At 35.9% G+C, this 22,553-nt stretch overlaps 2 protein-coding genes across 2 annotated transcripts in view; one reads left to right on the top strand and one right to left on the bottom strand.

Annotated features, from left to right (window-relative positions):
- obscna (obscurin, cytoskeletal calmodulin and titin-interacting RhoGEF a) overlaps positions 1 to 14,198 on the top strand; it is a 99,213-nt gene extending 85,015 nt beyond the window's left edge. Inside the window, exons 76-88 of the mRNA XM_062027817.1 lie at positions 1,258 to 1,303; positions 1,385 to 1,462; positions 2,823 to 4,530; positions 4,606 to 4,722; positions 4,792 to 4,914; positions 5,092 to 5,259; positions 5,338 to 5,428; positions 5,504 to 5,743; positions 6,540 to 6,763; positions 6,841 to 6,855; positions 6,988 to 7,084; positions 10,589 to 10,738; positions 13,793 to 14,198. Of these exons, the coding sequence (XP_061883801.1) occupies positions 1,258 to 1,303; positions 1,385 to 1,462; positions 2,823 to 4,530; positions 4,606 to 4,722; positions 4,792 to 4,914; positions 5,092 to 5,259; positions 5,338 to 5,428; positions 5,504 to 5,743; positions 6,540 to 6,763; positions 6,841 to 6,855; positions 6,988 to 7,084; positions 10,589 to 10,738; positions 13,793 to 13,964 (3,229 nt within the window). The 3' untranslated portion in view covers positions 13,965 to 14,198. The remainder of the gene's footprint in view (positions 1 to 1,257; positions 1,304 to 1,384; positions 1,463 to 2,822; positions 4,531 to 4,605; positions 4,723 to 4,791; positions 4,915 to 5,091; positions 5,260 to 5,337; positions 5,429 to 5,503; positions 5,744 to 6,539; positions 6,764 to 6,840; positions 6,856 to 6,987; positions 7,085 to 10,588; positions 10,739 to 13,792) is intronic.
- Positions 14,199 to 19,664: 5,466 nt separating this feature from the next.
- guk1b (guanylate kinase 1b) overlaps positions 19,665 to 22,553 on the bottom strand; it is a 28,467-nt gene continuing 25,578 nt past the window's right edge. The window contains 3 exon segments of the mRNA XM_062027816.1: positions 19,665 to 20,146; positions 21,168 to 21,253; positions 21,428 to 21,512. Coding sequence (XP_061883800.1) covers positions 20,114 to 20,146; positions 21,168 to 21,253; positions 21,428 to 21,512 — 204 coding nt within the window. The 3' untranslated portion in view covers positions 19,665 to 20,113.

Here is a 22,553-nt window from a genome sequence, read left to right as displayed (position 1 = left end):
TTATATATTTTAACAAAGTGTAGATTGGATTTTAACCTATTTAAAACATGTCATCAAAATTCTAAAATGAATCTTAATCAGGAAAAATTACTAATGATGTTCCATAAATTCTTTTAAGTTTTTCTCTTCTTTTTTTCGGTTGAATTTTGAATTTTAAAGAGTCGAAATTGAATTTTTTTCGTGTTTTCTCCTCTTTTAAACCGTTCAATTAAGTGTAAATATCATTAATTATTAATAATGACGTTAAAGGTAAATTGAGCAAATTGGCTATTTCTGGCAATTTATTTAAGTGTGTATCAAACTGGTAGCCCTTCGCATTAATCACTACCCAAGAAGTAGCTCTTGGTTTCAAAAAGGTTGGTGACCCCTGCTTTACAGACTTAAAAACAATGCCCGATGACCCACATCGCTCATCATTAATCATATATATCATTATATATATATATATATATATATATATATATATATATATATATATATATATATATATATATATATATATATATATATATATATATATATATATATATATATATATGTAATTTTACCTGGGAGCCCAACTTTGCCACTACATAGGGGCCCGGGGCCCACTCACATATTAACCCTGAATGAGTAGTCTGACGCTTGATTTTAATCATATTCAATAATTATATCTGATCTAATTACAGTTTACCACCTTGTCAAATAATATAAAAAACATGTGTTAATCACAAAGATTATTATCAAGGCTTAGGTCAGGCTGATAACAAAAATAGCTACTAATCAAATATACTGCAAAAGAAGGGACTCATAAAAACTGATGAAAAATACATGTACATACAACTACGAGTTAAAATAAATGAATTCTAACTAAATTAAATATTAATATATATGTTTCTTAAATAAACTGTCAGTAAAATTAAAGTGCAAATGAAAATACAGCTTTAACCACTTGTATTCATATTTTTTGCGCTTTAGAAACTTCTCTATGACTTTAGCTCCGGACTTCTTCTGTTTGTGTGACATTGTCATTACTGCCACAAGTGGTGGAAAAGTGTATTACAAGTGAGTACCGCTGCGGCCCATACGGATATTTTTGGACTGGTTATAAAACACTGCTCTAGAAAAACACTAAAACCAATCAAAATGTAATTAAACTTATGTAAAAAAAGCATATTTAAAATGAAAAATAATCAGCAAAAACAAAATGTGCACCACATGTATAGAAAATACACAAACAGAATCATGACAAAATACTTTTGTGTCTGCATTGTTTAGGAAGAGACCTTCTGCCTTTGAGTGTTTGAGCCACGAATGGTTCCAGGTGAGACTTTAAAAAAAAAACACTCAACAAATTATCGTACAGTTTTCCATTGAAACTAAACAAAATGTAACGTTGGACCAGGATGAAAATGCAGCGGAAGACGCGGATGAAATTAACACCAAGAATTTAAAAGTTTTCCTGTCGAAAAGAAAATGGCAGGTAAGTTATTTTTGCGGTCTTCCAAAATATCTCATTATTAGGGATGGGTACTAATTCCCGGTACCTGGGAGTCGATTCCGGGACCAATTTTCGGTACTTTTGTGTGTGTTCGTGTGGCAATAAATGTTCAATTTTAAACATTAAATAAAATAAAAATTAAACATGTGAGCTGACAATATTTGTCCAGTTGTTGTATCTTGTTTCCTCACACTTCTGAGTCTTATTTGCAAGTATAGTTTCATTTCAGTTTGTCCTAGGTGTGTTGCCGTAGTCAGGAAGTAGTCTTCACCATTACGTTGAATGTGCCAGTCTTGTCTTTTGTTGAGCCCTACAAAGTGTTTATACTGTAAGTAATGTACTAATCACACACCTGCTGTTTAATTGTAACATGCATCTTAGTTGTAGTTTTCTATAAAAAAAACAAACTTGGAGGTGCTGAAATCGCCATGTAAAATCGCTAATGCTAATCGGTAGCATGTAAATGGTATATCCAATGTAAATTATACATCGAGCTAGTGTATTTTGAAAAGTGGAGCCTATTTTTGAGCACTTTCTATAAGGTCTGCTTGCCTTGTTGGCATGGAAAATAGTATGCTACAGTGTTTCTTATTACGGCGTTTTGTGTCGCGACATTTCACGTTACCCTATTTTGCGTCATGTCATTTCGTGTTCCGACATTTCCTGGTTACGGCGTTTTGTGTTGCATTGTTTCGTGTTCATGTTGCAATGTTTTCTGGTTTCAACATTTCTTGTTACAGTGTTTCATGCTACGGTGTTTTGTACTACAGCATTTCTTGTTACGGCGTTTCGTGTCACAGCATTTCATGTTTTCATATTTTGTGTAGCGGCATTTCGTGTTACGACATTTCGTGTTGTACTAGTCACACACTAGCTGTTTGATTGTAACGTGCATCTTAGTTGTAGTTTTCAATAACACACTTGGAGGTGTTGAAATTGCCATGTAAAATCGCTAATGCTAATCATTCAGATGGCATATCCAGTGTAAATTAGCATCCAGCTAGTGTATTTTGAAAAGTGGAGCCTACTTTTGAGCACTTTCTATAAGGTCTGCTTGCCTTGTTGCCATAACAAATAGCAACAATATTTAAAGTTAGCCCACTACAAATATGCCTATTTGCCCGCCCAGTGCTTGAGCCATACAACCGTAAGTGACGTTACCTGTCACAAAGGTATCAAAATACGGTGCCATTTGATTGTACGTGAATCAGTACCCGGTAATACCAATGGAGTTCAGTCTGTACCTAGAAAAGTAAAGAATTTGGTACCCATCCCTACTTATGGTACATTGTGTTATCTAAGAACCAGAGGAGTTGTTTTAGCCATGTTTTTCCACTTACAGCGTTCTTTGACTTGCATTGGTTCCGTGCTCACATTGAGACAAATCCCAGAACTCCTGGATGCTCCTCTCAGATACACAGCAGTGACTGTCCCCCGTGAACCGCAGCAGAACAGCAGCAGCTCGGTTAGCAGCGGCTCATCGTCCGAATATGATGAGGCCGACTCTTGGGACTTCTTCCAGCACTGCAGCCCAACTGAAGAGGAGGAAGAAGAAACGGAGGACGACTACGATCCTTTGATGGAGAGAGCGCAGATCCCGGAACATTTTGCTATACTTCGCCGAGGTCTCGAGGAGGAGGAAGAAGTGACCTTTGGGGAGGAAGAGGATGAGGAGTTGGGTGGAAGTAGGAGCGTGTTAGAGCGGAGTATGAGCAGGCAGTCTGCCGCATCGTCAGATGTGTCGTACCTACAAACTCCTCAGAATGAACGAAGGTTCAGCAGGGGCAGTAGTCCGTCCCTCAACCTTTCCGATGGAGATGAGGGTTCCGGGAGTGATGCGGGTCGAATCCCTCGTGGCAGCGTGATCCGAAGCACTTTCCACAGCACATCCCATCAACTGTCACCCATGTCTGCCAGACACATGACGCTACGAGACAAGTTCCAGGCCAAAAAACAGGAGAGAGGCCGCAAGCCACTCCGGAGAAGCCTTTCAGGGCGCCTCACAGAGCCTCTCATAGAATATGTGGAAGATGACACGGAGACCAACCGCAGCCAGAGACGGGGGTCCGTCCAACCCACTATACACAAGTCCACTTCCTTTGACAGCTGCGTCATCCTCCCCGAAACAAATGTGCCACCTCATAGGAGGAGCAGGTCTCTTGATGAGTACTCTCGACGGTCCCCCAGTTCACCCAAGCGCTCAAAGCCAAGAGACGAAGAAGCTACTCAAAGTCTAAAGGAGGATTTCACGGATGATGAAGTAGCAGGGAAGAAGTTGCTGGTTCTTCCGAGCCCTCGGCGACCCACAAGAAGAAAGGGTTCTATTGCTCCTGTGCATGGTACTCACACAGCAGGTGGTGTGTCTGGTCCCTTGACCCTTCTTGTTGGTGACAGAATAGGCAGAAAGTTGGATCCGGAGCAATCAGAGGGAGAGGCCTTTGCTGGCTCCCAGGGTTCCTTGGCCGAGTCGTCTGCTTTGGAGCATGGTGGCTCTGAGTCCTCCAGCAGACTTGGTTCTTATGAGGAGCTCAGAGGGAGATATAGATCAGAAGAAAGTGAAGGGTATGATGATCCAGGAGAACCACTGATTTCACCATCCCCTCGCTCATTTCAGGAACTCAAACCTAGATTCCCCTGTCCTAAAGTCCCACCCCGCAACCGCACACGCTCCAACCCCAACATATGTCTCATGCAGACATCCCTAACACCTAGTCCGAGTCCTAGCCTCTCCTCTCTCCAAGCTCCCGAAAGGCCTCCAAGATCTAAAGATAAGAAAGAAGGCCTCCAGAGACATGCTTCTGCACCAGCCCTTGAAGTCCAAACCCTCACAGGAAAATCTCCAAAACTGGGATTGCTCAGGCTCTTCCGCAGGCAGTCCTGGACCAGCCATTCCAGCTCCGAGCTGGAGGCCGCGCAGTTAGGACCCACTCTAGGAGAGATAATGAAGCCAGACACACCGACCATGTCGCTCAGAAAGAAAATGAGAGCCTCAGCCTCAAGTCTTACCAAGCTGTTTTCAAGGTCTTCCAGCAAGGAGGATCTGAGTAAAGGTAAGGGACTGTAATATTTATAATTTCCAACAATAACATAGAATCATCCAGCTTGTTTGTGTTGTGTTACGACAGGGCCAATAGTTAAGAGCTCCATCTCGCCTGAAATTGAGCATGGCCTTGCGAGTCCAAAAAAGAGGACCTCCAAGCGCTTGCCTTCTTTTAAGATACCAGCATTCAAAAAAGCCAAAGGTACCAAACTAGTCTTAATTAAAGTGCTGATTGTCCACAGTTAAAAAACTCTTGCTCGATCTCTGCTAGATCTTCTAGTTCGTCCCAACAAGGCTGAGGTGATGCAGTTAGATGGAGGTGGAGTATTGCTGGTGTGGAGGCCTGTCCAGTCTAGTGACCCTGTGACCTACTGCGTCCAGTACAGCACAGAGGGTGAGCTCACAAAGACAATCCCTTCGCGGTGTAACGGATACAGAAAGTGTACATTTTGCTAAGCAGTTTTGTATTGTGTTCCTTTCCTTAAACAAACCGGGACCTTAATTATGTTGCGCCGTTACACCCCGACGATCAACACACCCTCTGTACTTTTGATCTTGTGTTCCTCATTAGGCGGAGACTGGACGGTCCTGTCCGAGGATGTGACGGACAGCAGCTACGTAGCAAAGGACCTACCCAAGGGAGCTTCGTACGTCTTCAGGGTGGGCTGCATCACCGAGACCGGGGCGGGACCGTTCAGTGAAGCTTCAGCTCCCATTGTCATGGCAACTCACCCCGAAGGTGAGTGCAACCTTGACTTAGGAAGCCATCATCAAGCCAAGCTATATACTAACATGACACTTTGATTGGCTCGTCCAGACGCTCGCATTCCCCTCATCCAGACCGAGCGCCTGGCGTCAAAGATCACCGGGTCAGAAAGGAGTTACAACTTCCTCTCCGAGATCAACAGGTGAGATTACTACAAAGCAGAACCTCTTCAAGCTGGCACAAAGCCTTTCTGCATCATCACCTCTACTCACCTCAGGGGTCGCTTCAGCGTCGTAACCTTATGTCGGGATGCCGAGACCAGCCAAGTGTTTGCCGCCAAGATCACTCCGTACCGGGCGGAGCAGAGACCGCTGGTGCTGAGAGAGTACCAGCTGCTGAGGAGGCTTCACCACACACACCTGGTGCAGCTGCACACTGCCTACATCACCCCCGGCTACCTGGTGCTGGTGGAGGAGCTGTGTCCCGGCAAGGAGCTGCTCTATAGTCTCGCTGCCAGGTAAAATAAAGCTTAATGCTCGGAATCATAACAGTGGAACCCGTTTTAAGTCCACATCCTTTTGATTTGCATATCTTTCTTTTGGAGGGCTAGCAATCTAATCCTCTGAGTTGCTGTTTGTAGAAACCAGGTGAATACGCCCCTGCTTTAATTTTGAAGCTTACTTTGCTCCGAACAGGAAGTCACTGTGTGCCATTTTAATGTTTAGTTGCTAAATCAGTGCAATTGAAAGCTACAGAGTTCTAGCTCCTATCTGGTTGGTTGAGTACACGCACGGCATTCTGATGGCCGAGAAGACGGCAGAAGAAGTGTCCAAGTTTTTGTCGTCTACATGAACCGACAAAAACATTCCGCCTTGGAGCATTCACATGTTCTAAGTAAGTACCAATGATTGTCACACACACTAGGTGTGGCGAAATTATTCTCTGCATTTGACCCATCACCCATGATCACTACCTGGGAGGTGAGGTGATTCAACCCCCAATTCCAACCCTTGATGCTGAGTGCCAAGCAGGGAGGTAATGGGTCCCAATTTTTTTGTCTTTGGTATGACTCGGCCAGGGTTTGAACTCTAACCACTAGGCCACTGAGTAGGTTGGCCTACTCAATTATTGGCATCTATTATGTAGATAGGCATTGAACCAGAGGAGAGCATTTCTACCGATTGAAGTTTGTCAAGGAGAATGTAGTGGTCAACTAGATCAAAAGCCTTTGAGAGGTCTAAGAATATAGCACCTTTGTGTCAAACAATCTAGCGGTGATCAGGTCAAGTGACGTCATCGTGTCTTTTCCCCAGAGATCTGTACTCCGAGTCTAGCGTGGCCGAGCTGCTGGCTCAGATCCTGAGCGCCGTGGACTACCTTCACGGCAGACGCGTGGTCCACTTGGACCTGAAGTCGGACAACATGCTGGTGGACGACGGCAACCACGTGAAGATTGTGGACTTGGGCTCGGCCCAGTGCTTCGTGCCCGGTCAGCCTCTGCACATCGAGCACCTGCAGGGCCTGTCGGAGAGCAAAGGTGACCGAGACTCGCGGCTTTCGCTTTCTTTTTGCTCGCTAATGAACTAAACCTTGGACTGTCATGGCCTTCAACAGAGCGCCGCAGCAAAGGTACAACTTTACTGGACCATGGATTGATGAGTGGCAGTAACTTCCATGAGCACAACAAATATCCATCATTTTTTCTAAAAGCATGAAAGTAGCATTTTATGAACAATATCATATGTCTGTCTGTCTTGTCAGTTTATATTGTCCTTCCTAAAGCTCCGGAAATCCTGGAGGGCCAAGGTGTCGGGCCCGAGACTGATGTTTGGGCCATCGGAGTTCTCTTGTTCATTATGTAAGTCCAAAGATCATCTATTGCAGGGGTCCCAGTTCTCTTGTTCATTATGTAAGTCCAAAGATCATCTATTGCAGGGGTCTCAGTTCTCTTGTTCATCATGTAAGTCCAAAGATCATCTATTGCAGGGGTCTCAGTTCTCTTGTTCATCATGTAAGTCCAAAGATCATCTATTGCAGGGGTCTCAGTTCTCTTGTTCATCATGTAAGTCCAAAGATCATCTATTGCAGGGGTCTCCGTTCTCTTGTTCATCATGTAAGTCCAAAGATCATCTATTGCAGGGGTTTCACACTGGAAAATCAAACCATAGGGAGGCCTTTTTTTTTTAACCTTTAGGATTCCACTTAAGTTTGGACCCAGAATGATCTCAGTTATAAAACTGTTAAAATAATGATAATATATATTTTTTCCAACGCTTAAATCTCTAAATCAACTTCTGATCTATTTGTCAATATACATTTTTATTTATTTTTATTTTTTTTAAGCTTGATGCCTCTTTTGTTAAAGAAAACCCGGTTTCGTATTTAAAAACAAAAAATAAGCAATATATTTCCCCCTCAATTTCAAAAAATGTCAAAATGGAATATTTGATGTGACACAATAGGTCAATAATTCATAACAATATTGATTTTGATTCATTAACTTTTGAGTAAAAAAAACCAAAAAAAAAAAGCAATATATTTCCCCCTCAATTTTTTTTATGTGGAATATTTGATGTGACATAAATGGAACCTTAAACAGATCATGGACTAGACTAGACTCTCACACTATTATGTTAGATCCACTATGGACTGGACTCTCACTATTATGTTAGATCCACTATGGACTGGACTTTCACAATATTATGTTAGATCCACTATGGACTGGACTCTCACGCTATTATGCTAGAGCCATTATGGACTGGACTCTCACTATTATGTTTGATCCACTATGGACTGGACTCTCACAATATTATGTTAGATCCACTATGGACTGGACTCTCACACTATTATGCTAGAGCCATTATGGACTGGACTCTAACTATTATGTTTGATCCCCTATGGACTGGACTTTCACAATATTATGTTAGATCCACTATGGACTGGACTTTCACAATATTATGTTAGATCCACTATGGACTGGACTTTCACAATATTATGTTAGATCCACTATGGACTGGACTTTCACAATATTATGTTAGATCCACTATGGACTAGACTCTCACTATTATGTTAGATCCACTATGGACTGGACTCTCACTATTATGTTAGATCCACTATGGACTGGACTTTCACAATATTATGTTAGATTCACTATGGACTGGACTCTCACTATTATGTTAGATCCACTATGGACTGGACTCTCACGCTATTATGCTAGAGCCATTATGGACTGGACTCTATTATGTTAGATCCACTATGGACTGGACTCTCACAATATTATGTTAGATCCACTATGGACTGGACTCTCACGCTATTATGCTAGAGCCATTATGGACTGGACTCTATTATGTTAGATCCACTATGGACTGGACTCTCACGCTATTATGCTAGAGCCATTATGGACTGGACTCTAACTATTATGTTTGATCCCCTATGGACTGGACTTTCACAATATTATGTTAGATCCACTATGGACTGGACTCTCACTATTATGTTAGATCCACTATGGACTGGACTCTCACTATTATGTTAGATCCACTATGGACTGGACTTTCACAATATTATGTTAGATTCACTATGGACTGGACTCTCACTATTATGTTAGATCCACTATGGACTGGACTCTCACAATATTATGTTAGATCCACTATGGACTGGACTCTCACACTATTATGTTAGATCTACTATGGACTGGACTCTCACTATTATGTTAGATCCACTATGGACTGGACTCTCACTATTATGTTAGATCCACTATGGACTGGACTCTCACAATATTATGTTAGATCCACTATGGACTGGACTCTCACGCTATTATGCTAGAGCCATTATGGACTGGACTCTATTATGTTAGATCCACTATGGACTGGACTCTCACGCTATTATGCTAGAGCCATTATGGACTGGACTCTAACTATTATGTTTGATCCCCTATGGACTGGACTTTCACAATATTATGTTAGATCCACTATGGACTGGACTCTAACTATTATGTTAGATCCACTATGGACTGGACTCTCACTATTATGTTAGATCCACTATGGACTGGACTTTCACAATATTATGTTAGATTCACTATGGACTGGACTCTCACTATTATGTTAGATCCACTATGGACTGGACTCTCACAATATTATGTTAGATCCACTATGGACTGGACTCTCACACTATTATGTTAGATCTACTATGGACTGGACTCTCACTATTATGTTAGATCCACTATGGACTGGACTCTCACTATTATGTTAGATCCACTATGGACTGGACTCTCACAATATTATGTTAGATCCACTATGGACTGGACTCTCACGCTATTATGCTAGAGCCATTATGGACTGGACTCTATTATGTTAGATCCACTATGGACTGGACTCTCACGCTATTATGCTAGAGCCATTATGGACTGGACTCTATTATGTTAGATCCACTATGGACTGGACTCTCACGCTATTATGCTAGAGCCATTATGGACTGGACTCTAACTATTATGTTTGATCCCCTATGGACTGGACTTTCACAATATTATGTTAGATCCACTATGGACTGGACTCTCACTATTATGTTAGATCCACTATGGACTGGACTCTCACTATTATGTTAGATCCACTATGGACTGGACTTTCACAATATTATGTTAGATCCACTATGGACTGGACTCTCACGCTATTATGTTAGATCCACTATGGACTGGACTCTCACTATTATGTTAGATCCACTATGGACTGGACTCTCACAATATTATGTTAGATCCACTATGGACTGGACTCTCACACTATTATGTTAGATCTACTATGGACTGGACTCTCACTATTATGTTAGATCCACTATGGACTGGACTCTCACTATTATGTTAGATCCACTATGGACTGGACTCTCACTATTATGTTAGATCCACTATGGACTGGACTCTCACTATTATGTTAGATCCACTATGGACTGGACTCTCACTATTATGTTAGATCCACTATGGACTGGACTCTCACTATTATGTTAGATCCACTATGGACTGGACTCTCACTATTATGTTGGATCCACTATGGACTGGACTCTCACAATATTATGTTAGATCCACTTGACGTCCATTGCACTCATCTCATTGGGTTGAGTTTTTCCTTGCCCTGATGTGGGATCTGAGCCGATGATGTCGTTGTGGCTTGTGCAGCCCTTTGAGACACTGGTGATTTAGGGCTATATAAGTAAACATTGATTGATTGATTGATTGATTGATTGATTGATTGATTGATTGATACATGGCAGCGTAGTTATTGGAGTCAACATTGAAACTTTTTTGTTACTTTTCACCCGTTTGCTCTTTCACTCCACTTATGTTTTTGTTTTTGTAATAGTATTTTTACTTTTGCAGGCTGAGTGCCGACAGTCCCTTCCATGCAGAACATGGCTGGGAACAGGACAAGAACATCAGGAAAGGAAAGATCCAGTTTGGACGTTGTTACCCTGGTTTGTCCGAAGGAGCCTTGAACTTGATGAAGACCAGCCTGAACAACAAATCCTGGTCAGCCTCCTCTTTAAAAACAGTATTACTGTACCTCGGTTTTCTAGAATGTTCTGAAATCTCAGCGGAAAATCATAGCATTTCTCCAAATAGGAAATAATGTCAATAATGCGTTCCAGACTTCCAGAATCATGATACGGGGGGGAAATGGACTATTTGGCAGCTTAGGAAAACTGGGGCAACATTTTTGTCGCAAACTTAATCATACGCAAAGTAGGGCGTACGAAAACCCAGGTACAGAAATGTGCCAATTGAAACAGACTTAAGTCTATACAGGAATTATCTCAGCTTACGAGTTTTTCGGGATTGTTATGCTTCGGGTTACTAGCCTCCCCAACGCTAGTTAGCGTAGCGAAAGTCTCAGTGAACCACGTAAGATCCGACCAAAACATCAGCTCTTACTCGCTAGCATAAAATTGTTATAAGTACACCTCTGCGTAATGTTGTATCCGTAACGTTCAAGAAAACCAAAAAAGAATAACGTCAATAACATTTTTAGTCCGGAAAAGTAAGTATTTATTGAATGAAATAACTACGTTTAACTCTCGACTATGACTAATAGTATTGTCTATAAAATTGCTGTAAGTACACCTCTGCGTAACATTGTACCCTTAACGTTGAAGAAAACCAAAAAAGAAAGAATAACGTCAAAAACATTTTTAGTCCGAAAAAGTAAAAATAATGTGCATCAATTTGTCGAGTTAAACATCCGCTCTTACTCGCTAGCATTAGCTTATAGCTAGCGATGGACATAATTCAGTTTTTCCAAGCATGGGAAGGAAGGAAGTGGATGATATTTATTGAATGAAATAACTACGTTTAACTCTCGGCTGTGAATAATAGTATTGTCTATAAAATTGTTATAAGTACACCTCTGCGTAACATTGTATCCTTAACGTTGAAGAAAACCAAAAAAGAAAGAATAACGTCATTAGCCTTTTTAGTCCGGAAAAGTAAGTATTTATTGAATTAAATAACTACGTTTAACTCTCGGCTGTGAATAATAGTATTGTCTATAAAGTTGTTATAAGTACACCTCTGCGTAACATTGTATCTTTTACGTTGAAGAGTATTTATTTAATTAAATAACTACGTTTAAATCTCGACTATGACTAATAGTATTGTCTATAAAATTGTTATAAGTACACTTCTGCATAACTCTGTATCCTTAACGTTGAAGAAAACCAAAAAAGAAAGAATAACGTCAATAACATTTTTAGTCCAAAAAAGTAAATATTAATGTGCATCAATTTGCCGAGTTAAACATCCGCTCTTACTCGCTAGCATTAGCTTATAGCTAGCGATGGACATAATTTAGTTTTTCCAAGCATAGGAAGGAAGGAAGTGGATGATATTTATTGAATGAAATAACTACGTTTAACGCTGAGGAAAACCAAAAAAGAAAGAATAACGTCAATAACATTTTTAGTCCGAAAAAGTAAGTATTTATTGAATTAAATAACTACGTTTAACTCTCGGCTGTGAATAATAGTATTGTCTATAAAATTGTTACAAGTACACCTCTGCGTAACATTGTATCTTTTACGTCGAAGAAAACAAAAAAAAACAAAAAACGTCAATAACATTTTTAGTCCGAAAAAGTAAGTATTCATTGAATTAAATAACTACGTTTAACTCTCGACTATGACTAATAGTATTGTCTATACAATTGTTACAAGTACACCTCTGCGTAAAATTGTATCCTTAACGTTGAAGAAAACCAAAAAAGAAAGAATAACGTCAATAACATTTTTAGTCCGGAAAAGTAAGTATTTATAGAATTAAATAACTACGTTTAACTCTCGACTATGACTAATAGTATTGTCTATAAAGTTGTTATAAGTACACCTCTGCATAACATTGTATCCTTAACGTTGAAGAAAACCAAAAATGAAAGAATAACGTCAATAACATTTTTAGTCCGAAAAAGTTAAAGTATTTATTTAATTAAATAACTACGTTTAACTCTCGACTATGACTAATAGTATTGTCTATAAAATTGTTATAAGTACACCTCTGCGTAACATTGTATCCTTAACGTTCAAGAAAACCAAAAAAGAAAGAATAACGTCAATAACATATTTAGACCGAAAAAGTAAGTATTTATTGAATTAAATAACTACGTTTAACTCTCGACTATGACTAATAGTATTGTCTATAAAGTTGTTATAAGTACACCTCTGCGTAACATTGTATACTTAACGTTGAAGAGAACCAAAAAAGAATGGACGTCAGTAAAATAGTTTTAGTCCGTAAAAGTAAATATTTAAAGTGCATCAATTTGCTTAGTTATTTAAAAAATATATATTTTCATTTAAACTTGGTCCGTTAAAATTTTTTGACCGACTTGAACCATTTGCTAGTGAAAGATACATTAACGCAACAATTAAAAAAAAAAAAAATCTAATTTATCCACATTAGCTTTAACTCAACATTAATTTATTTCTAATATATTAACCTGCAAAACAAAAATTAATAAATAATTTGTGATATTAATAAAATACAAAATATATGGGTCATATAGGTAAATTATGTTCTGCGTAAAGTTTATGGTCATTGACCACAAGATGGCAGCAAACATGCAGCAAATATTTAAAATCGAGCAAATTCCTTATTAAACTCGAGCCGTAGTTTGGACACCTTTGCCTTAATGCTTCAGTCGCACGCAGGATGCTCACAAGAATGACGAAAAAAAATACCTTTTTTAATAATATCCACAAGTTCAGTGAGCAGGTTGTGTTATGTGTGTTGACTTTCTGTCTTAGTTTTTTTGCACCATTAGTGGGAAAGGTTGTTTAGATTGGGTCATATAAGTAAATGATGTGCTGTGTGAGTTTATGGTCATTGACCACAAGATGGCGGCAAACGTGCAGCAAATATTTAAAATGAAGCAAATTCCTTATTAAACTCGGGCCGTAGTTTGGACACCTGTGCCTTAATGCTTCAGTCGCACGCAGGATGCTCACAGGAATGAGGCAAAAATAAATAAATACAACCTTTCCTTCTGCAGTTGGCTCCTGTTTGATGACGTCTTTGTTTTTTTTTGTCCTCCAGGGGGCGACCCACGGCAGCCGAGTGTCTCCAGAGCGCGTGGCTGCGGGCCCAGCGGACACGCCCCTCCAAGGTGTGCTTCTCCACGGACAAGCTGAAGGCCTACCTGACGCAGAAGGAGGAGAAGCGAGAGCAGGTGCGCAGCAAGCTCCAGAGTCCCATCTTCCAGCAGTAAAGTCTGGAAGCATCTTCTCCTGACGCGTCTTAAAAAAAGCTACGTGATGATTTATTTATTTATTACGGGCCAGTAAGTGTCAGGGATGATCCTAGCAGTCTGGTGGGATAAAAAAAACACCACGTGTGACAATTTGCATTGCTGGAAAATTATTTTAGCTTTCCCAAACACGTGTCAAAAATAATTTATTGTGCCCAACGGCTTGTTTTTGATGAGTTTGATGAAATAAATGCCATGGAGTTGATGTTTAACAGTCTGGTTTTGTTTATTCAACACAAACTTGCACGCCAAGATGCATGATTGGACACTTCATTAGGTACACACTTGCATATTTCCCCCTCAAAAAAATGTCAAAAAGGAATATTTGATGTGACACAATAGGTCAATAATTCATAACAATATTGATTTTGATTCATTATTTTTTTAATTAAAAAAACTAAAAAATTATCAGAGCCACACTCATAAAAGTGTTAAATAAGTCATTTATTTGTTGTTGTTTTTTGTTTTTTTTACTTTCAACGCTTAAATCTTAAGATTAATAACTTCAGATGTATCGGTCGATATGAAAAAATAAATAAAAATTATCTTGTTTTTTTTATGGAAAAAACAATACATGTTCCTCTCAAAAAATTCCAAAGTGGAATATTTAGTGTGACGTAATTGAAGCCATAAATAGGTCAATAATTCATTTAAAAAGTGATTTTAATTAATTATTATTTATTGACCAAGTAAATTTTTTTTTAATCCCGCAAAAATTCTTAGGGATCCAAAAGGGCCACACTCAAGTGTTAAAAATAAGTCACTTTGATTTTTTATAAGTGTCAAAAAGTCTGGATTTTTTTTAAGAGTAAAAAAAATCTGGATTTCTTTTAAGTGTCAAAAAATCTGGATTTTTTACGTGTCAAAAAATCTGGATTTTTTATAAGTGTCAAAAAATCGGGATTTTGTCTAAATGTCAAAAAGTCTGGATTTTTTCTAAGTGTCAAAAAGTCTGGATTTTTTTCTTAAATGTCAAAAAGTGGGGATTTTTTAAGTGTCAAAAAGTCGGGATTTTTTGCAACTGTCAAAAAATCGGGATTTTTTTATAAGTGTCAAAAAAATCTGGATTTTTTTAAGTATCAAAATAAGTCACTTTTTTTTGTTCTTACTTTTACGCTTAAATCTCGAGATCAACTTCAGATCCATCTTTCAATATAAAGTTACATGGAGTTGATGTTTAACAGTCTGGTTTTGTTTATTCAACACAAACTTGCACGCCAAGATGCATGATTGGACACTTCATTAGGTACACACTTGCATATTTCCCCCTCAAAAAAATGTCAAAATGGAATATTTGATGTGACACAATAGGTCAATAATTCATAACAATATTGATTTTGGTTCATTATTTTTTTAATTAAAAAAACGAACAAATTATCAGGGCCACACTCATAAAAGTGTTAAATAAGTCATTTATTTGTTGTTGTTTTTTTTTATACTTTCAACGCTTAAATCTTAAGATTAATAACTTCAGATATATTGGTCGATAAGAAAAAAAATAAAATTATTATCTTGTTTTTTTTATGGAAAAAACACAATATATGTTTCTCTCAAAAAATTCCAAAGTGGAATATTTAGTGTGATGTAATTGAAGCCATAAATAGGTCAATAATTCATTTAAAAAGTGATTTTAATTAATTATTATTTATTGACCAAGTAAATTTTTTTTTAATCCCACAAAAATTCTTAGGGATCCAAAAGGGCCACACTCAAGTGTTAAAAATAAGTCACTTTGATTTTTTATAAGTGTCAAAAAATCTGGAATTTTTTATAGGTGTCAAAAAGTCTGGATTTTTTATAAGTGTCAAAAAATCTGGAATTTTTTATAGGTGTCAAAAAGTCTGGATTTTTTATAAGTGTCAAAAAGTCTGGATTTTTTTTAAGAGTCAAAAAAATCTGGATTTCTTTTAAGTGTCAAAAAGTGGGGATTTTTTCTAAGTGTCAAAAAATCTGGATTTTTTTACATGTCAAAAAATCGGGATTTTTTACAAGTGTCAAAAAATCGGGATTTTGTCTAAATGTCAAAAAGTCCGGATTTTTTCTCAGTGTCAAAAAGTCTGGATTTTTTCCCTAAATGTCAAAAAGTGGGGATTTTTTAAGTGTCAAAAAATCTGGATTTTTAAGTGTCAAAAAGTTGGGATTTTTTGCAACTGTCAAAAAATCGGGATTTTTTTTATAAGTGTCAAAAAATCTGGATTTTTTAAATTTAAAAAAAATATGGATTTTTTTCAAGTGTCACAAAATCTGGATTTTTTTAAAGTGTCAAAATAAGTCACTTTTTTTTTGTTCTTACTTTTACGCTTAAATCTCGAGATCAACTTCAGATTCATCTTTCAATATAAAGTTACAAGGAGTTTGTGTTTAACAGTTTGGTTTTGTTTATTCAACACAAACTTGCACGCCAAGATGCATGTTTGGACACTTCATTAGGTACACACTTGCATTTTCGACATATATTTTCCCCTCAAAAAAATGTCAAAATGGAATATTTGAAGTAATTTGTTGCTTTTTTTTTTTATTACTTCCAACACTTAAACCTTAAGATTAATAACTTCAGATGTATCGGTCGATATGAAATAAAACATTTTTTAAATGTTTTTATGCCTTTTTTTGTGTAAAAAAAAAAAAATCTTGTTTTTTTATGGCAAAAACACAACATATGTTCCTCTCAAAAAATTCCAAAGTGGAATATTTAGTGTGACGTAATTGAAGCCATAAATAGGTCAATAATTTATTTAAAAAGTGATTTTAATTAATTATTATTTATTGAGCAAGTACAGTTGTTTTTTTAATCCCACAAAAATTCTTAGGGATCCAAAAGGGCCACACTCAAGTGTTAAAAATAAGTCATACTTTCTTTTTGTTCTTACTTTTTTTCCCAGAAGGAAACAATTAACTAACACAAACCTCCATCTTGCTTTCTTCTCTCAGTCAGCCTGTTAAGTTTTTTTTTATTTTTAATACATTTGCAAAAATAAAAATAAATAAATAATCACATTGTCAATATGGGGTATTGTGTGTAGAATTTTGAGGAGAAACGTTAATTCATTCCATTTTAGAATAAAGCTGCAACGTAAAAAATGTGGGAAAAGTGAAGTGCTGTGAATACTTTCCTGATGCACTTTAGTAATAAAATGAGTGAGAATATTAGGAATAAAAAACAATATGGATTTATTTATTTATTTTTTTATTTTTTTTACTTTCAACGCTTAAATCTTAAGATTAATAACTTCAGATGTATTGGTTGATATGAAAAAAAAAAAAAATTATTATCTTGTTTTTTTTATTGAAAAAACACAATATATGTTCCTCTCAAAAAATTCCAAAGTGGAATATTTAGTGTCAAAAAATCTGGATTTTTTATAAGTGTCAAAAAGTCTGGATTTTTTATAAGTGTCAAAAAGTCTGGATTTTTTTAAGAGTAAAAAAAATCTGGATTTCTTTTAAGTGTCAAAAAGTGGGGATTTTTTCTAAGTGTCAAAAAATTCGGATTTTTTACGTGTCAAAAAATCGGGATTTTTTACGTGTCAAAAAATCTGGATTTTTTATAAGTGTCAAAAAATCGGGATTTTGTCTAAATGTCAAAAAGTCTGGATTTTTTTAGGGATCCAAAAGGGCCACACTCAAGTGTTAAAAATAAGTCATACTTTTTTTTTTGTTCTTAATTTTTTGCAGAAGGAAACAATTAACTAACACAAACCTCCATCTTGCTTTCTTCTCTCAGTCAGCCTGTCAAGTTTATTTTTTATTTTTAATACATTTGCAAAAATAAAAAATAAAAATAATCACATTGTCATTATGGGGTATTGTGTGTAGAATTTTGAGGAGAAACGTTAATTCATTCCATTTTAGAATAAAGCTGTAACGTAAAAAATGTGGGAAAAGTGAAGTGCTGTGAATACTTTCCTGATGCACTTTAGTAATAAAATGAGTGAGAATATTAGGAACAAAAAACAATATGGATTTATTTATTTATTTTTATTTTTTTTTTACTTTCAACGCTTAAATTTTAAGATTAATAACTTCAGATGTATCGGTCGATATGAAAAAAAATAAAATAATTATCTTGTTTTTTTTAATGGAAAAAACACAATATATGTTCCTCTCGAAAATTCCAAAGTGGAATATTTAGTGTGATGTAATTGAAGCCATAAATAGGTCAATAATTCATTTAAAAATGTATTTTAATTCATTATTATTTATTGACCAAGTACATTTTTTTTAATCCCACAAACATTCTTAGGGATCCAAAAGGGCCAAACTCAAGTGTTAAAAAATAAGTCACTTTGATTTTTTATAAGTGTCAAAAAATCTGGATTTTTTATAAGTGTCAAAAAGTCTGGATTTTTTATAAGTGTCAAAAAGTCTGGATTTTTTATAAGTGTCAAAAAGTCTGGATTTTTTATAAGTGTCAAAAAGTCTGGATTTTTTTTAAGAGTCAAAAAAATCTGCATTTCTTTTAAGTGTCAAAAAGTGGGGATTTTTTCTAAGTGTCAAAAAATCTGGATTTTTTACGTGTCAAAAAATCGGGATTTTTTACGTGTCAAAAAATCGGGATTTTTTACGTGTCAAAAAATCGGGATTTTTTATAAGTGTCAAAAAATCGGGATTTTGTCTAAATGTCAAAAAGTCTGGATTTTTTTAGGGATCCAAAAGGGCCACACTCAAGTGTTAAAAATAAGTCATACTTTTTTTTTTGTTCTTAATTTTTTGCAGAAGGAAACAATTAACTAACACAAACCTCCATCTTGCTTTCTTCTCTCTTTATTTTTAATACATTTGCAAAAATAAAAAATAAAAAATAATCACATTGTCATTATGGGGTATTGTGTGTAGAATTTTGAGGAGAAACGTTAATTCATTCCATTTTAGAATAAAGCTGTAACGTAAAAAATGTGGGAAAAGTGAAGTGCTGTGAATACTTTCCTGATGCACTTTAGTAATAAAATAAGTGAGAATATTAGGAACAAAAAACAATATGGATTTATTTATTTATTTTTAATTTTTTTTACTTTCAACGCTTAAATCTTAAGATTAATAACTTCAGATGTATCGGTCGATATGAAAAAAAATAAAATAATTATCTTGTTTTTTTTATGGAAAAAACACAATATATGTTCCTCTCGAAAATTCCAAAGTGGAATATTTAGTGTGATGTAATTGAAGCCATAAATAGGTCAATAATTCATTTAAAAATGTATTTTAATTAATTATTATTTATTGACCAAGTACATTTTTTTTAATCCCACAAAAATTCTTAGGGATCCAAAAGGGCCAGACTCAAGTGTTAAAAATAAGTCACTTTGATTTTTTATAAGTGTCAAAAAATGTGATTTTTGTATAAGTGTCAAAAAGTCTGGATTTTTTACAAGTGTCAAAAAGTCTGGATTTTTTTTAAGAGTCAAAAAAATCTGGATTTCTTTTAAGTGTCAAAAAGTGGGGATTTTTTCCAAGTGTCAAAAAATCTGGATTTTTTTATGTGTCAAAAAATCGGGATTTTTTATAAGTGTCAAAAAATCGGGATTTTGTCTAAATGTCAAAAAGTCTGGATTTTTTTAGGGATCCAAAAGGGCCACACTCAAGTGTTAAAAATAAGTCATACTTTTTTTTTGTTCTTAATTTTTTGCAGAAGGAAACAATTAACTAACACAAACCTCCATCTTGCTTTCTTCTCTCAGTCAGCCTGTTAGTTTTTTTTTATTTTTAATACATTTGCAAAAATCCAAAAAATAAATAAATCACATTGTCAATATGGGGTATTGTGTGTAGAATTTTGAGGAGAAACGTTAATTCATTCCATTTTAGAATAAAGCTGTAACATAAAAAATGTGGGAAAAGTTAAGCGCTGTGAATACTTTCCTGATGCACTTTAGTAATTAAATGAGTGAGAATATTAGGAATAAAAACTATTATGATTGTAATTCTTGCACTCATCAGAATCTAACAAAACTTCACTAACACAAACCTCCATCTTGCTCCTGCCCCACTAACCTCTCCGCCGTTCAACATGGAAGATTACAAGACAACATTTCCCCAGCAGGGACTTTTATTTTGCTGGCGAGCGTCGTCGTCGCGTTCCCAGGTACTGACGAGTCGGCCTTTTTTTTTTTTTAGGGTTTGGTGTCTTGAACCTTTTGAATTTCCTGCGCGAAAAGACAGAAGAGTGTCATCATGTTTCCCCTTGACACAAACACACAGAGAGGAACACGTTTACGGCGACACAATCGTCATAAAAACTAGCCGTGACTTTATAAAGAGACATAAGGAGACTAGTTAAACTCTCATGCTTTTATTTTGAAGCTTACTTTGACAAGAAGTCACTGTTTTAATGTTTGTTGCTGTTAGCTTAGCGACAAGTGGGTAGAGTAGCCAAAAACTACGTACATTTTAAATTTCTCCATTATTTTCTATTACGCCACCCGTGACTATAAATAATATAATTTGTCTATGAAACTGTTATAAGTACACCTCTGCATAACATTGTATCCTTAACATTAAATATCACAAAAAAAAGAAATAAATAGTTACAAATACACCAAAAATAACTTATCTACATTGTTTTTAATCAAAATATTTGAAGTGCATCAATTTGCCTGAAAAAATAAATAAAATGGTTGATACTTATTTAAACTACAAACATTTTGGGTCGAAATCAACCCGTTTGATACCTCAAAAAATACACTCAATAAATAATAAAGTCAAATTCATCAGCAATATATAAACTCAGGATCACAAACTAAAAACATTGAACCTACAAAATAAAAATGAATAAAATGTGCCGATTAAAAAAAAAATGTTTTTATCAAAATGAGGAAGTCAGGATTAATGGCTACAATGTGCATATTATTCATAAATATTAATAATAATAATATAAATTAATTAAGTTCGTAGTTTATATAATAAAAAACATTAATAATTAGTTTATGATTAATATAATTTTTCATATTATTGTATTATAGTTTATATAATAATAAGTATTACTAATTAAATTATGATTAATATTATTTTTCATAGTCAACAATAATTATTGTTTCAAATACTTTCTTTGATCATTTTAGTAAAAAAAGGAGAACACGGTGATGAACCCGTACTTGATGTGTTGGTCAACATAAACGGGTTGTCGACATAAGCGGGTTGCATTGGCCGCCAGGTAAAAAGACTCACGTCGTTGAGGGTCTCCTTCAGCTCCTCGTAGGCGCGGTCCTGGTCGTCGTTGATGATGATGACGTCAAAGACCCCCGGCTCCTTACCTGCAGACCACACCTTTATCTCAATTGTTTACTTTGAAATATCATGCAAATGTTCCGTTATTCCAGCAAATAGATTTACAGTGTAAAACAAACAAAAATGACATTAGCTATTAATATTTCAAGCGTTCTGTCGATGTCATTTATTGACTTTTTTCATTGTGGAGACAAACTTACTGAGCTCCATGTCGATGCGAGCCGCCTCCAGACGTTTCTGCAGACTCTCCTCCGACTCCGTCTGACGGTCCCTCAGACGTTTCTCCTGGGGAAATTGTTCCAATTAGTTCCCTTCATCCACGAGTCACAAGGGGTGCTCGGGTACTCAACTGCAGAAAGTGTCAGGCCTTTTGTTTTGCGATGAGAGAGCACAGCAACCACACGCTGGTGGGATTTTTTATAAGTGTCAAAAAGTCTGGATTTTTTCTAAATGTCAAAAAAATCTGGATTTTTTTCTAAATTAAAAAAAAATCGGAATTTTCTCTACATGTCAAAAAGTCTGGATTTTTTTTAAGTGTAAAAAAAAAATCGGGATTTTTTCTAAGGGTCAAAAAGTCTGGATTTTTTTCAAGGGTCAAAAATATGTGATATTTTTTGTGTCAAAAAATCGGGATTTTTTTCTGAGTGTCAAAATATCGGAATTTTTTTCTAAGTGTCAAAAAGTCTGGATTTTTTCCAACTGTCAAAAAATCAGGATTTTTTTGCAACTGTCCAAAAAAATCGGGATTTTTTTGCAACTGTCAAAAAAATCGAGATTTTTTTCCCTATGTCAAAAAAATCAGGATTTTTTTCTGAGTGTCAAAATATCGGAATTTTTTTCTAAGTGTCAAAAAGTCTGGATTTTTTCCCAACTGTCAAAAAATCGGGACTTTTTTCCAACTGTCAAAAAATCGGGATTTTTTTTGCAACTGTCAACAAAATAGGGATTTTTTTCCCAGTGTCAAAAAATCGGGATTTTTTTCTGAGTGTCAAAAATTTGCAATTTTTTTCAAAGTGTGAAAAAGTCTGGATTTTTTCCAACTGTCAAAAAATCTGGATTTTTTTGCAACTGTCAAAGTCGGGATTTTTTGTAAGTGTCAAAAAGTCTGCATTTTTTTCTAAGTGTCAAAAAGTCTGGATTTGTGCAAGAGTCAAAAAAATCTGGATATTTTTCTAAATGTCAAAAAGTCGGGATTTTTTGCAACCGTCAAAAAGTCTGGATTTTTTACGACTGTTAAAATCGGGATTTTTTCTAAGTGTCAAAAAGTCGGGATTTTTTCCAAGTGTCAAAAAAATCTTGATTTTTTGCAACTGTCAAAAAATCTTG

Source organism: Entelurus aequoreus, linkage group LG19, assembly GCF_033978785.1.
Source record: "Entelurus aequoreus isolate RoL-2023_Sb linkage group LG19, RoL_Eaeq_v1.1, whole genome shotgun sequence".
NCBI classification, from domain to species: Eukaryota; Metazoa; Chordata; class Actinopteri; order Syngnathiformes; family Syngnathidae; genus Entelurus; species Entelurus aequoreus.
Note: the sequence above shows the minus strand (reverse complement) of the source record. Positions and strands in the feature narration are given on the sequence as shown.